Raw genomic sequence first — 16442 nt, 5'->3', positions numbered from 1 at the left:
TCCTACCGAATATATTTATATTAAAATGTTAAAAAGTACCAAACATTTATAGGGACAAGGGACAGCATGGAGGTAGAGTGATAGTTTGATATTTTTTCAAAAATAAAAATTAATAATTATTTTTTACATAGACAGATAGGCCTTTAAAAAAACATTTAATAAGATACCTTACTTTTGGATCTAGGATAAACGGTTCCAAAGTTATGATGATTTTACTACTCTAAATTTAGTCTTACAAAAAGCTCAAAATTGATTGAGAATTCCCCACTGGGAAGCCTCTCGATAAGGTGACTACTGATTAAAACGGGATCTTAGCATAGAGAAAAGAGGGTTGGTCACTTGTGGTCAACATTAAACATACTGCACTGCCTTCAATCTTTATGAAATTTGATATAGACACAGACAAATGATTTATCTAGATGCCTTCTCTTTTATTTTTTTTTGCTATCTCAATTTTGAAAAAGATTTCAAAAGTTTTAAAATGATGTTATTTTTATCAAATTATAATTTTTGATACAATATGTCAACATTGATTTCTATCACTATCACATCAAAAGAAATCTTGATCTCTGCCCTTTAAAATGATACCAGAGCCGTTCATATACTGTGAAAAATAATGCAACAGTGATTATAATTATATGAAATTGTGTTATACAAATAAAGTTGCGCTTCACTTGTCCAATGGCTAATCGGCACCTGTCTACCTACAGACTGGGCTAGGGCGAGGATTGAGTGAGTTAAGAAATCTTGTGAAGCTTGGAGAGAGGATGAGTCTCTGTCTCAGCAGTGAAAACAGCCGTCAACGACTGAGGTGTTTTTCTTTTTTCTCTCTTGTGTTACTCACTTTGACTTGACTGTCTTTGAGAATGACTCTTAATGGATGATTTTCCTTTGCCACCGTAATCAGACCCCCACAGTAGTTTTTAACCTGGAATAATTGATCTTATCTCTAACTCTAAAGAGCAATAACCATCCCAATCATTAGACTTTAATCCACTGGCAAAAAAAAAAATACAAAATGCAGCACCCGGCTGGGCTGGCTTTCTCACGTACGCCAAAAGAAAATCATCGCCAATTCCATTTGAATAGATTTCGAACACCATTCTCAACTGACTTCAGATCCGACGAACGGTCAAAGAATTGTTCAGGCATGATAACAAAAAATAATGTAAAAGAGTAATAGATCAAAATATACAACGACAAATCCCGAAAGTTTATTGATAGAGCGAATAAAATTGAAATGTAGCAACGTTCAATTGAACAAACAAAAGTTACTTGAATGGAATACCGAAAGTATGAAAACGAAAGTTAACGAACTGCGCATGCTCGATTATATCGACACACTACTCGTTTTTCAGACAATGAAGAGTTGCGGTCGAATCGAAGACTAGCGGAGTTTCCCGATAATTGCCGAACGAGCGTAACGAGGGCTTGAAAGTGCCGATTGTCGGCAACCCGACGCCCATTCGTCGGCACTTGACTGTTCGCCGCCGGTCGAGTTGGGGCTCGTCGACACTCCGACAATTGACGTCACTCGCAATCAGATTACTTTAGCAATAAAATAAAAATAAGTGATCCGGGAGATCGCAACTACCGTGATTGTCGGAAAACCGACAATTGTCGGCACACATGCAGGTCTAAATATTAAAAAAAAAGTAAAAGGAGGAAATGAAGGAAATATCCGCGGATCGAGGATCTGAGGAGGAAAACCGAGGAAAGGAAAGAAAACCGCGGATTTCCGCGGATCCGCGGAAAAGTATCATCACTGCACTTAATATAATAATCTAAATTCTAAATATCTTGTTGTGTTAAACAGCCTTATTGACTCCAAACCAATGCAAATCTTTATCTGCACAAGACTGCATCACATGACTAAAATTCAAACCTAATGCCAAAAGAACGTTGTTTTCAAATTTCTTTTTTTTCTCAGATATCAATCAAATCTCAAACGAAACTAAAGAGAGTTTCACTACACCTTTGTTAAATTATTGTCTTCCCAAAGATTCCCTTGTGAATTTCCTGAGTTAACCACAGTTGTGTCTGATTGTGAAGATGGCATCAACTGTTGATCTGCATCTGCTCCTTCACCTTCTGGACCTGACGGGATTGAAATGTAATTTGCTAATTTTACATTTTCTCTTCTTCTATAAAGGAAAAAAAAAACAACTAAAAATAACAAATATTGCTGAGAAAATGAAAGAAGAAATGTTTAAAAAATAAGAGATGGTATAATCTAACAAGGAAAAATTGTATAATTAAAAATAACAAAACAAAATTAGAAATTACTATTGATCTTTGCAAAAATTAACACATTCCAAACCAAGTCGTCAATATAAAGTTATTCCAACCACAAGTCCATTCCTTGTCATGGTGTGGTGGCTTGAGCGCCTTGCCTTGCATGATCCAGAGGGCTGTACCAGCTACAGAGCTGCCTAGTACCATGAAAAATTCGTAGAAATACTGTTTGGCTCCAGCTACAGAGCTGCATAGGTCTCTTTGACTCAATAAATCTTGTTGAGAAGGTAAGTCTAGCTTCTTAGAACCTATATTCAGGACTTTGGAGCATTTTTGGACCATGCTGAGAGCAAATTATTTATTTCTCAAGCCATTTATAGCGACTTTTTCTTTTTTTCCCCTTGGAAACTACTAATTTTTGAAATTTCAAGTAGGCAGCTCTGCCATACTGGAAGGCCAAAGGGTAGCGGATAGACAAATATGGACAGGACAGATAGTGTTCACAGCTTTGGATGGCAGACTATCAACGAGAAGAAACACGGACAACAAAATCAACGCAAAAGACATGTGCAGGGCCTCTGGCACATAACGACAGCACAACGCATTAGCACAATGATGGTAGTATTAAATTATGTGGACAAAGGTGATACTTTATCCACACTTTTTCAACGCATTGAGAAGCTGTTTCTGCAATTTATTGATCTTAGATTGTCAGTTTTTGATTACTTATTTTCTCATTATTTAACTCTGAGAAACGAATGTTACAAAAACAACCTTTTGGAATGACCTCATTTAATAAATCCATCTTAATAATGCATAAAATAGAAACAGAAAGGTTTGTAATTTTACCTGTAACATCATTCTCTTTAACTGTTGGGGGTGTATGCGGTGACTTGAAAACAAACATGTTTAACAGGAAGTACACGAGAAGAATAACAATGGATATAATTGACAAACATTGCCAGGTCCATCGAGGTCCAAATCTTCCATATAAAAAACCAGTTATCAGACTGCCAATGCCCTTACCTAGGAAGAGAAAGTGGTGGAAAATTTCTTTCACATACGAAGATTAATAAACAAAATCTTATTTCAATTTTTAAAAATCCATTGATATTTGCATTAAGTCTCATTGTTTAATGTTGTATTGATAGATTAAAGACAACTTTTTTATCCTTTTGACATTTTACTGAAAAAATATGTACTGAACAAAGGACAGTGAAATAGAATTGATGCATTGATTCTTATTTGCGCTAACCATCTGCACCATTGTAAATGTTTTCAAAATAACTTTGGAGAGGGTGGAGTGTTCCAATTCAGACACCCAAAATGGCTCTCTCAGCTCAATGACTTCTAATGACCACAAACCGAGAGTAATTTTGAAAATAACTGCTGTATGTATTCCAAACACCATTAAGTGGAAACTTTAGGTAAAATACTTGACCTTTATCAAATAATCTTTGTGTGTTTGGCCTTGGTTTATGGGACCTAGTCACTTGTTCCAATTCTGACACTCCACTGTGCCAATTCAGACACCCTTTAGACAATTAAAACAAATACAACTAACTGTTCTTAGCTAAGATGGATGTCAAACGGGTTTACTTTCAGGTTTAGGGTGATTGAATTTGATAGAAATCAAACTGGAAGCCAGTTTCCATGATTTTTTTAAGTGTTAAAAAGAACAGAAAAGGATTAATGATTACCCAAACATATTGATTAGACGATCTCAAGATTCTATGATGTCAAAATAATTTTATTTTTTTTGGTAACAATGTGATAATTGCATGATATGGGGTGCTGTTCGATGAGAGGAGACTCTCATAATTCAAATTGATTGTTCTAAAGAATTTTTAAATTAATTGGTAAAAACTTTTAGAATGAAAATGGAAAACAAATAAACAACAACAAAACAGAGCAAATCGAAAAAGTCATGTTTGAAGTGCAACAATTGGGTGTCCGAATTGAAACAAATGGTTATCTGAATTGGAACAACTGAGTGATTTGATGGCAGATGTTTTCAAGATCTATCCTAATAAATAAGACGAGAAAAGAGACATAGATATACTTAGTTTTTGGTTCCAGATAACGTATGACCACACACTTTTTTTTAAATGAGAAAAATCCTCTTTAATTGTGCGAACTTACATTGCAAATGTTGCTGCTTTATATTGCTATTTTGACTGTAAGATATCTTCAGGAACACAATTTTGCGTATAGAATAAACTAACGTGCAGTTGAAAGTCATTGTTTCAACTGTAAGGGTGAGACTCTCAAATAACTTTGATCAAATCCACAAACTGTAAACCAATTTTTTAAAACGAGTCATTGGACTCATCACACATTGAGCAGGTATGGCAAACCTTCTTATCGAGTCATGGCTTTATTGGCAAACCGAGAATTTTAACTCAAATCGTCTCTCTCTTTTTCTCATTTTCAGTCCGTCAAATAAAACGTTTTTGGTATCAAATTAAATCTCAAATCTTCATCTTTAAAAAAACGTTCATGCTTTTTTCATATGATTTGCCGTTATTTCATGGCTTTGAGTTGAAGAAGAGGAGTAAACTTCGATTTTGGAACCGGCGCTCCGCTACTCGATCACCGTAACTGACGGTTGTCTTTTCTCTCCGCTCGGCTGGTCGCGTCAGCGCTATTAATAGTAACGTCAATGGCTGCATCCGAAAGAAAATTGAACAAGCTTTCATTCGATACCAGATTCGCATTTTTATGATTTTTTTTCAAAGGTTGAAGTTTCAAGTTAAAAACTTTAAATTGATAAAAAAATTGAGAAAATTTTGAAAATTTGGACGATTCTGGTATCAAAAGAAAGTTTAAAATCTCAGCTTTAAAATGATGTATACGAAAGCAAGATTAATAGCTTTGCGTTCACCAGCCAACTGAAAACGAAACTACAACTACAACATTTGCCGTATTCACTTCACTCATATGCCGGCTCAGGCAAGGGGCACAATCGCTGATATTACTGATATTTCGTAACTTTGCGTTGAAATTGACAATTTTGGCTTTGTCAGCTACTTTAGGGGCAAATTATTTCTATTTTACTTAGAGTTGAGCTCAGAAAAAAAATACACATATTGTTTATAAAAAGATGTGTATTGTTAGAAAGTTACAGAGGTCTGGTTTGAATATTTATGAAAATACGGCATTTTGAAAACGGACAAAAGGTTGCTTTCAAAGAAGGACAAATTTTGGCGATTTTCTACAAATTTCGAAATAACACATCTTTTTTAATTTTTAACCAATTTTAATAATTTTTTATACCATTTTAATCAGGAAAAAAAGTTCTACCTGTTGAATGCAACTTAAAGACAACAATTATATAATCTAAATTTGGGTTTTCCGTACCCACATTGAGCTATCAGTCTGATTTCTGTGGCATGAAATTGACCACTAATTGCTTTATTGCATTTGAATCTTATATTTTTCTTATTACAGAGAACTTTTGGATTGGGTCAGATCTGTATATCTGTTAAAACATCATGACCCTTAAAAAAAATTATAGATAAAGAAAATCATGGCTTGTCAGCAATCAAATCCATATTGACATTTTGAGTTGGCAGAATAAAAATTTTCTATTATGATAATGAATTTTTTTTTTAAATTAAAAAATCAAGCGAAAAATGAACTGAGTAAAGCATAAATTCAGTGTGTTTAAGACATCAAACATTTGTTTGGAAACCTTTCTTACCAAATCCAAAATGCACTCCTCCTAGAAGTCCCTGTACAGTTGCTGACATACCAGGCGGTGCAATGATACTTGCATAAGATGATGCAGCAGCGTACATTAAGGCAAAAGTTACCCCATGGAGTGGTTCTACAATCAGCACCATCCAAGGTTCGTACAGTAGGGAGTAGTAAATGAGACGGAGTCCATAGCAAAACAAGGCCAGGTACAAACAGGAAATGAGGCCAATCTTCTTTATTATGGCACCGGCTATCCACAGCATGGGAATCTGACGAAAGATCGATTGCCAGTAAAAACATACATCCTCACAATAAACATTTTAAAAAGCTGTATCAATATGACAAAGTTAGGAAATAAAGATTATAATCCTTAAAGCAAAGGAAGAGAGGGGAAACAACACCAAAAAAAAAAATAATAAATAAATAAATAAAAAATAATCAAAGACAAAGGAAAAGGAATTATATAGAGAAATGTTAATGTAAAACTAAATACTTCGTAACATAGCACAAATAGGACTAGCCATTGTTACAAAATATTAACAAGAGAGGAGGTAATAAGTCTAGTACAATTAAGAGGGAGTAAATTTAATTTTAAAACCTTACACAGACTTGCCAACAAACTTTAAATATATAAAAGAAATTTTACTTTCTCCAAAGTTTAGGGCAATCTTCTTATAGTTTTGCCTGGAATAATCATGTTTTGAACAGGTAAAATTGTGGACTACTTTACATTCAACATTCACTGATTTAATTTATATTATGAAGACTTGTCGAACTAGAAGAGGGAAGGAAATCATGTAATTCCTGTGAAAACCCTGCTACTTTGGTCCGCATATAGGTTGAAACAAAAAAATTTCAACTCTTCCAATTCTGATATTTGTTTTTATATATTTTTTTCTTTTATTTTTTGCAAATTCTGAATTTTTGAATTTATAGCATATTTGGATAAAATTCTCCTGCTATAATATTTTGAACCCCAACATGTATCAAAACACGAGAAATAAAACTGGTCGGCAATTCTACTGTTACAGGTCTTTGTTCTTTTTGCTACTTCTCTATCATTCAAATCTTGAAACAGGAAGAAAAGATCTACAAAGTAAATTGAGTTTCAGGAACAATGCAATGAATGGTAGTCAAGATGAATGTTTGTAAGGGGGGGGGGGGGAGAGAGAGGAGAGAGAGAGAGAGAGAGAGGAGAGAGGAGAGGAGAGAAGGGAGGAGAGAGAAGAAGAGAAGAGAGAGAGAGAGAGAGAGAGAGAGAGAGAGAGAGAGAGAGAGAGAGAGAGAGAGAGAGAGAGAGAGAGAAGAGAGAGAGAGAGAGAGAGAGAGAGAGAGAGAAGAGAGATAGAGAGGAGAGGGGAGAGAGTAGAGAGAGAGAGAGAGAGAGAGAGAGAGAGAGAGAGAGAGAGAGAGAGAGAGAGAGAGAGAGAGAGAGAGAGAGAGAGAGAGAGAGAGAGAGAGAGATTACATTTAGTACAGTGCTCATCAATGGTTAGCAACTTGCTCTAAATGACTAAATGATACACAATTATTACTATTTTGCTCTTGATTATGGAACAGCATACAATTAACATAGGACGAGATTTATGAGCTTGTTAGTTGTTAGGTTAGAATAATTTTTGAGCAAAGACAATAATCCTTTACACAAGGGGGGCCTCTGAATTGACTGATATCTCCGATAGGGTAAGCAGGGAAATGTGTGCAAGCTCATACATAATGTAGGCCATGCGAATTCAAGAGAAGGTTATAAAACACATTTTTTATTAACCATTACTCTTTTGGAATTGTATACATAATTACATTGTTCAAATAGTAATTACGGACTACTAATAAACTAATAATGTATTACCTCAGTTACGCAGTTAACAACAAGCATAAAGCCAAAAACCAAGGGATTGCTACCCAAACTGCCGAGGAACCAGAAGAGAAAGGCCTCAAGTCCCCCCAGAATAATGCCAAAGTACATGATGACGAAGAGAAAGACTGACACTTCTTTGTAAGACAGAAGCTTCCCCACATTTTTGATGAATTGGCCACATCTGTTTTTATTAGAAATGGAATAAAATATCATCAAATTAATAAATTGATTAAACACACATTTCATTATGGACCATGATGCCAAGTCATAACAATGCAAACATCTAAACATTTAAGTTTCACAAAACTCCATGTGTAAAGTATGTTGGTATCATTGAATATACTTTGGATTTTATGTATACAACAATCTTATCATTCTTAAGAGAAGCACACTGACCAATTTCTCCCCCAGTGCCTTTACTTTCGTAAAGCAAACAAGTTGAGACTTGCTCATTGTTGTTTCATATGACAATTTGACAAAATCTTATAAGGATGGATGAATTTTTTCCCAATGTGATTGGGTTTTTTTTCCCCCACCCTAAGGTGTTACCCTTCCAATATACATTTCCATACACATATTGCTCATTTTATTGATTGCTTTTTTATATATGGATCATAAGTTGAAATACACTCCACTTCAGTTTCCTCGAACTTGTTCAAATGTTAAGAATTTTTTCCTTATTATTCTTTGTTATCATTCCATTCCTTCCTCGAACTAATTTTTACATCAAACGCGGTTTTCTCAAACAAATTTCACCCAGCCAAGGTAAAAAATGTTTAATCAAAGGATTTTTTTAATGCACCTGGTGATTTGGACCACTGATGATTTACTGTGACGTTGACAGTTGCGTATGTGTTTATCATGTGTATCTATCTACACTGCAGGTGTGTCTACCAGTCACACACTCCATCGGCGTTTCACAATACCGATACCTCTCTACATATTTTTATCACTTTGCCATTCGTTCTAACTTTCAATGCCACGTGCCATTTGCAAATAGTTGATTACGATGGTAAATGAATATTGTGATAGAGCCCCCCCCCCCCCCACTCTCTACACACACACACACACACACCTGCAGCCTGTAATTGTAACATGTCATGTATTATGTATAAAGTTATATCCCTCAGCATATCAATTTAGTTCTTTTTTTTTCCCTCCTCAGGCGTAAATTTGCCTTAGGTTCTATTCCAAGGAAAGATGGGAATAACCCAGGTCTCAGCAACAGCGCAGTGCTGCAAATTGAGCTAGGGAGAGGTGGCTTGCTGAAGGCCACATAATGCGATGGACATTCGAACTAGATATCTTCCGGGTGCATCACAAAGTCCATACTGCTAAGTCACACTGCCCCCCCTGTTATGGCAAGGAACTGTTTCCTTGAACGTTTTTGCATGTCCCGAGGAGTTAAAGGAACCTGTGCTGGAGTGTAGCTTTACAAGCGGTTCCAAGCCAACAGCATCATGAGAAATGATGCCTGTAAGGTGCAATTAACTTTTTGTATTTTGACATATACAATGCAATGCTGTTACAGCCAAGTATTCAGTTTACACTGAATGTGTGTGGATATAGTTAATAAAGTGCTTTTTCCAAGACTTTGTGCTGCCCACAGCGAAACTCGAACTGGTGACCTACAGGTGGCAAGCTGAGTATCACACCACACACAACAAAGTTGTTTAGAAATAATACAAACACAGAACAATGATCACTGATCACTAACCAATGTTATAGATGGGATAGAAGACACAGCAATTGACCTCTTGCCCACTATGGGAGGTCAAAAGACCCCATCCAGTTGTGTATAGTAATACACACAATAACTAATTAAGATAGTAAAATAAAAATAAGAGACTTTGACAAACTGACATGAAATTATTTCTGCTCTTTTTATCATAAAGACGAAAATGTCACAACCTCTGTCCCAGAGTCATAGAATGTAGTTCCTAAACTAAATTCAATATAATTTGATACCCATGTCAACAAAACCGATGGAATTTTACTGTTTTTAGCTCACTTAGAGCAATTGTATGACCATTTATTGGTAACATACAGCTATGACCTTTGCATTGACCAGACTAGATTTTCTTTGAAATAAAGGGGAAAAACTGGTGGGTTGGTATAATAAAAAAGTGCTGTAAAAATACTTACTTAATATCAGACGAAAACTGGATGAAATAGGCCAGGAAAGCTGACAAAAAGCACAGACTTCCAAATATATAGAAAGAATATGTATAGTTGACTTCTTCATTAGGTTTACGCCAGTAATACATGACAAAGGTGGAGGTCACTGCAAATGCTGCAAACCCAAAAGTTCCCCAAAGTCTCTGTTTACCCCACTTATGCCGCTGTTCTCCTAGAATGTCGTAGGTAGCTGCATCCAAAATGGGGAATATAGGTGCAAATGCTATGTTTGCCATCAGAAATAGGAAAAAGAACAAGAAAAATGACTTGTCATATGATCCTGTAGATCCACATACAACGTCACATTTAAGACTAACTTCGCTATCACACAAAACCTGCCAGGCTTCTCCTTTGTGATGAATGTCTTTGAGATCAAAGATTTTACAGTTATCTGGAGCATGCTGGGTAATTTCTGCATCAAGAATAGTGTAAATGTTACTGACTGTAAATTTTAATTGTTTTCCCTTCTTTACAACGCCGTCACAAATTTCATTAGAAAATGATCCAGTGTCATTGGTATAGCATGCCTGAAAGTCATTGTCTTCCTTGCAGAGAAAAGAACATTTGGTAGGCACTGTGTTGTTTAAAGACCTTGTGGATGATGCATTTGCCAGATGGGATAGTGTAGTATGACACTTCCCACTGGACTGACCATGCGCATCAGTGCAATCTTCTAGAAAAGAGTCTTGTGTATTACACTCCAATTTGGTGGTAAACGTCATTGCTTGTTCGCAAGTTCGCTGGGGAACTGTTACTAGCAGCATGTACATCAAACCTATAGAAAGTGGGAAAAAAAAACAAAAAAGAAAGGATTAAATTGCAACACTTTTCAAATTCTTTAATTACCTAGCAGGAATTAAGACTTTTGTGATTTCATTCGATATTGTTTCTGCAGTCAATAAGTAAAACGGTGAGTCTGTGAAATAAAAACATTTAATCTCTCTCTTTGACTTATTCAAGAAAGAAAAGAAAGAAAAGAAAAAAAGAAAGAGAAAGAGAAAGAGAAAGAGAGAGAGAGAGAGAGAGAGAGAGAGAGAGAGAGAGAGAGAGAGAGAGAGAGAGAGAGAGAGAGAGAGAGATATCAAATGTCTGTCATTAAAATCGAAATTGTCTAAATCAGTGCTGATGGTGACAAAAGTGTAAAAGGAAGAAATATTTAAATGAGTGCCTTTAAGAAAGCCCCATTTTTACAGCACTAACCCCCATTTTGGAGGAAACTAATTTTTAAAAGGAGTAACTTCCTCCTTAGACTCTAAAATTGTGGATTTCCACGGATCCGAGAAAAACCATCAGCACAGCTAAATAAGAGCACAAACACCAACTCACCAGTGACAATAGTCATAATGACCAAGACCAACTTGTGCCGGTGAAATTTGTCAGCCACTGCTCCAATAACAGGTCGCATGAAGAATCCAACAAAGGGCATGACGCCGTATATGATACCAGTTTCAGTTGTATTTAGGCCAAGCTGTTTCATGTATAAGGCCATGAAAGGAAGTAGGTCTCCAACAGCTGTGGAATCGAAAGCCTAGGGATCAATAAATGCATGACTAAAGACTTCCAAAGCATTTCCTTCTATTCCTCTCCTATAGCTTTTGCTTTTTACTTACTAAAATAGGTAGCCAGTATGAGGATATAATATATTCTGAAATGATTTGAATTCATATATAAAGTTTTAAACGTATTTTATTTCATGGTTGGAGGGGGAGAGAGAGAGAGAGAGAGAGAGAGAGAGAGAGAGAGGAGAGAGAGAGAGAGGAGAGAGAGAGAGGAGAGAGAGAGAGAGAGAGAGAGAGAGAGAGGAGAGAGAGAGAGAGAGAAAGAGAGAGAGAGAGAGAGAGAGAGAGAGATGAAGAGAAGAGAGAGGAGAGAGAGAGAGAGAGAGAGAGAGAGAGAGAGAGAGAGAGAGAGGGGGGGGGGGAGGGAGAAAGAAAGCAAAAATGGTATGATTACAAAAATGTAATGTATATTCATTTTTTGTTTTAGGTAATATCTAAATATGAAAGTAAAGGTCATGATAAAATATATCTATTTCTCACCAGCCATAAAGAAAAAATAGTACGATTTGATGGGTAAAAGTGGTCGGTTGATTCCACAAGGCAATGGTTTCCCCCCAGCAGGGGAATTAGAATGGAGGTTTTCTGCTATAGACATTGTAGTTGTGCTTTGTAATGTCTTCACTTCAATTCATTCTGAGAAAAAAAAAAAGAAAAGAAAATTAATGTTAAAGCTCTGACTAAAATTTTCAATTGAAACACTCTAGGAACTAATAAAAAATAAATTCCAAGCATTGAGTTACTTAACTATCAACATTGTAACAGAGCATTGCTGGTAGTGATCAAATAATAATAATAATAATAATAATAATAATAATAATAATAATAATAATAATAATAATAATAATAATAATAATAATAATACAGTTTGGTCTCTCAAATCCAGATGTCTCCATTATCCAGACAGGTCATCTAGAGAAAAGATTTTTTCTTCTCTATGTGTACACCGAACGCTTATTTTGGGGCTAAACCATTACAATATAGAGGATTTATGACTCTATAATCCTAACTCTGAACATCCAGATCTGTCTATTTGATAATCTAAAAATTCGTAATATTTGGAAGATAAATATTGTAGTCGCTATTGTTGACTTTAAAGATGAATAATTTACCCCCACAAGGATTAAATAACACTTTACTTTAAAATCTTTAAAATTATGTAGTCCGGCATCAACTTTAATTTAATGACTAAGAGTTGCCCATGGAATTCTGAAATTGAAGCCAAAAATTCAGGAAGTTGTCAATCCATCTGTTGATTTTTCCATTTATCCCATATTGTCGAAGCTTGTGGCATAATATGCTGTGGTCAATTTTGTCAGAGGCCTTGGATAAGTCCATTATAAGTACATCAGTTTGTTGGCCCTTCTCAAGATACTTTGAAACGTCATCAATAAAGCTGATTAATTGTGTTTCACATGAGCTCCTGGACCTAAAACCATGTTGGAGTTCATTTAGGATATCATACCTATCTGTGTATTTCATTATCTGGCTGACAATGATGTGCTCAATAAGCTTGCTTGAAATACAAGTGAGAGTCACTGGGCGGTAATCTGAAGGAATTGTTCTCTGTCCTTTTTTATAAATGGGAGCTGTTCTCCAAACCTCTGGGACTTCACCAGTGTCAAGTGATCTCTGAAAAAAATCAAACAAAGGCAGGATGCTATGCAGTCTGCAAGCTCTTTCAAAACTCTTACTTGAATGTTGTCTGGTCCACTAGCCTTTGTAGAATCCAAGTTTTGACGAAGTTTTGCGATGCCCTCTTCTGTAACATTTATGTTTTCTATTATTACAGGCTGTTTTTCATTGACCTAACTGCTTCTTTCTGCTATACTGTTTTCTGTAATTTGTTTGAGGGTTAAATGTTGCTTTTTAGAAAAGACAGACTGAAATTGGGCAATAAGGGCTGTTGCTTTGTCAAAAGCTGTGGTGAGGAGCTTTCCATAGTCATTGATTGAGGCTATCCCACTTTTGTCCATTTTTCTGTGTTTAATGTATGACTAGAATTTTTTTTTACTGTATTTGTTTTTCTTGACTCTATATGAATCCTTGATTTGGCTATGAATTGTTATTGTTGTTATTATTTTATTTTTTTATTTTTTCACTTAAAATTGATATTTATATTGTAAAGTGCCCAGAGCTTGTGTTTTACACGAGAATGAGCGCTATATAAATGTGTATTATTATTATTATTATTATTATTATTATACCAGTAAATTGGTTTCCATTCTCATCATGGCTAAACATGTCCTCCACGTAGTCCCAATACTTTTGACGTAACTCCTTTTATATAAGTTGTTTCAGAACAGTGTATTTCTCTTTGTAACTGCAATCGTTCGTCTTATTATACCTTATATAACACTGGTCACGCTGGTTTTTATCACCTTTCTTATTGACTTAGAAGGCTGTTTTTGATTCTACAAGTTATATGTGGTATATTATCACTGATTTCATTCTCTAGAATATGTTTGAATTTTTGCCAAAGTTCTTCAGTGCTAACTGTTGGCATGATTAAAAGCTCTTTAGCTGCCTTTCAGTAATTTCGTTTCTCAGACCTTCCCAGTTCGCTTTTCTGTAGAGAGGGATTTTTCTCTGTTTCTGTATATTCTTTTTTGGGTCAACCTCAATTATAACTGCATCATGGTCTGAGCTGCCATGGATGACCCTTGATGGTTTATAAGACTAGGATAATTGGTGATCATTAAATCTAAAGTGTTTGCCATGAGAGTTGGTTCCTCTATTAGCTGAGTGAGTGCACTGTCTTCTAAGATATTCAGATATTCAAAAAATCATTGTGTGCCTGTGCAAAAGAGGTATTTACTTTTAATGTTTAAGATTTACAGTCACAATCTGGGAAGTTAAAATCTCTTCCTATTATGAAGATGCCATTGGTGATGGTGTTTATAATCATCATACAATTTTTGAATAGCTCATCATACTCATAGTCATAGCTTTCTTCAACACCCAAATTCGGTCCATAGTAAGAGCAGATTTACAAATCTGATTCCCAAATTGTTTTGGTCCCATTGTTCTGATTGAAATATTCTCGTAAAATAATGTTTTCATTATAGAATGGTATCAACGTCGCTTGATTAGGCTGCTGGCCTGTCGCCAAGTCTTTCTAGTCACTGATTGTCTGGTTCACAACAAATCGAATGCATTATATTTGGTACTACCGCAAACTCGAGGACCCAAATAATTTTGGGGTTTTGGGAGGGGGGAAACTTTTTAAAAAAATAATTTTGGGGGCGGGGAATTTGGGAGGGGGGAAACTTTTTTTTTTTAAAGTCTCTCCCCTCCCAAACCTCCAACTAGACTTTTATTTTAAAAAAGTTTCCCCCCTCCCAACCCCCCCCCCCCCCAAAAAAAAAAATGTTAAGTCCATTCCATTAAAAAAATAATAATTTGAGCCCAGTTATCAGATCTGCGTGTGCACGAAGAGCCAACCTACGCCTACAGCCTACACTACACCTAGCTAGACGTCTACATCAGTCGTGAAATCAATCAAAGTAAGGACGTTTACCTACTCAATGGATGTTATTGAAAACGTCCTTCCCCGGTACATCTATACATCACCGCAGTGGAAATAATAATAGAAAATTTGACAGACGTGTTGCCTACTGAACTGAGAAAATCGCCAATTGATGATTCTGTACCTGTGTTCCAGCTTTTTGGGTTTTTTTTTTTTTCAGAGGCAAACCTGTGTTACTGAGTTACGTCAATCTCTAGACTCTAGATAAGTCTAATCCGAGAAACGGTAGATTTAAAGGGTTTAGGTAGGTATCTGAAATTCACGTGTATTAGTAAACACTGCGTTGTTATTTTCAGACCTCTACTCTAGACTCTACATTATCTTTCACTCATCCCACAAAAGTCTAGCCTTGTTATTGTTACTCAACTCACACCGGCTGTTGAGCCCCTCCTGAAAAGTTCAATATCCCATTCAACTTCAACCTCAAACTCCTTAGCCCGACTTGCTATATTTCTAGAACGCTTCGAACGGCATAATTACCTGTGCACACCATACTCGCCGGGTCGCTATTGTTGTGCGGCCATGACCATGAGCATGAAGAATAAAAAAGAGCGAAAAAAACGGTGGTCAGCGTTACAAAAACAGCTCGAATAAGAACCAAATTGCTGAGGGTGAAGGCAAACATTAACCAAGAATAATAACTCTAAAAATAATCTCATTCTATTCACTCTTCTCATGAGTATAGTCCCTTGTAATTAATCCAGAGAGAGAGAGAGAGAGAGAGAGAGAGAGAGAGAGAGAGAGAGAGAGAGAGAGAGAGAGAGAGAGAGAGAGAGAGAGAGGGTTCTTTCATCTTGAAAGGATTTAGATCCATGCCTTTCATCAATTCAATCGTGGCTCTTGTACTCTTGAGCACGTTGCCGGACAGCTGTCTCCACGGATCACGATCCTCTGCAGTGCGCATAAAGTCTGCGTTGCTTTTTAAAATCACTTTTGGCTATTCTTATTCTTAGTTTATTTTAAAACGAATGTCATCCTTTGAATTCCTATTATATCTCTCTTTCCTTCGAACATCTCAGATGTTAACAACTTTTCTATTCCGTCTCTTTGTTAGGAGAAGTGGCAAGTAGAGACAAATAGGAGTTAGATCGTTTTCCCCAAAGACATAACTCGTCTGGTGCCTCTTTTACCCTATTATAGTTGGGTTAAAGCTCCTGATGATTCAACAGATAGTGAGAAAATAATAAGAAGGTACCTAGTAGAAGTACTGGTTTATTTTGGTACGTTATATATAGCGATAGATTAGGTTCAGAAGATAAGTATTAATCCCCGTTAAAGCAGAAATACGTTAATATAAATCAACAGAATAGCCTCACACAACAACACGTTAATACATAATTAACCAAAATAATAATAATATTACATCTTAATCAATTAAAGTTAGGCT

General features: G+C 35.9%; 1 protein-coding gene across 1 annotated transcript; it reads right to left on the bottom strand.

Moving 5' to 3' along the window:
- Positions 1-465: 465 nt before the first annotated feature.
- On the bottom strand, positions 466-15672 carry LOC144970890 (major facilitator superfamily domain-containing protein 6-A-like). Its single transcript, XM_078911025.1, has 8 exons — positions 15536-15672; positions 12010-12162; positions 11297-11482; positions 9938-10745; positions 7784-7973; positions 5939-6203; positions 3085-3261; positions 466-2097 (listed from the first exon to the last, which is right to left on the bottom strand). The coding sequence occupies exons 2-8, from the start codon at positions 12122-12124 to the stop codon at positions 1970-1972; spliced, it is 1869 nt and encodes a 622-aa protein (XP_078767151.1). The 5' UTR covers positions 12125-12162; positions 15536-15672; the 3' UTR covers positions 466-1969.
- Positions 15673-16442: the final 770 nt, after the last annotated feature.

This window comes from Berghia stephanieae, chromosome 4 (genome assembly GCF_034508935.2).
Source record: "Berghia stephanieae isolate SIO BIC M18660-M18661 chromosome 4, UCSD_Bste_1.3, whole genome shotgun sequence".
Taxonomy (NCBI): Eukaryota; Metazoa; Mollusca; class Gastropoda; order Nudibranchia; family Aeolidiidae; genus Berghia; species Berghia stephanieae.
The sequence above is the reverse complement of the archived record's forward strand: the minus strand, read 5'-3'. Positions and strand labels throughout refer to the sequence as shown.

Bases quoted from the DNA above. Each gene is read 5' to 3' on its own strand.
- LOC144970890 (XM_078911025.1), bottom strand. From the start codon at position 12,124: ATGTCTATAGCAGAAAACCTCCATTCTAATTCCCCTGCTGGGGGGAAA. The intron at 7,974-9,937 runs GTAAGTATTTTT...TAATAAAAACAG, and splicing joins CAGTTTTCGTCTGATATTAA to ATGTGGCCAATTCATCAAAA. The intron at 2,098-3,084 runs GTAAAATTACAA...CAATCCCGTCAG, and splicing joins TAAAGAGAATGATGTTACAG to GTCCAGAAGGTGAAGGAGCA.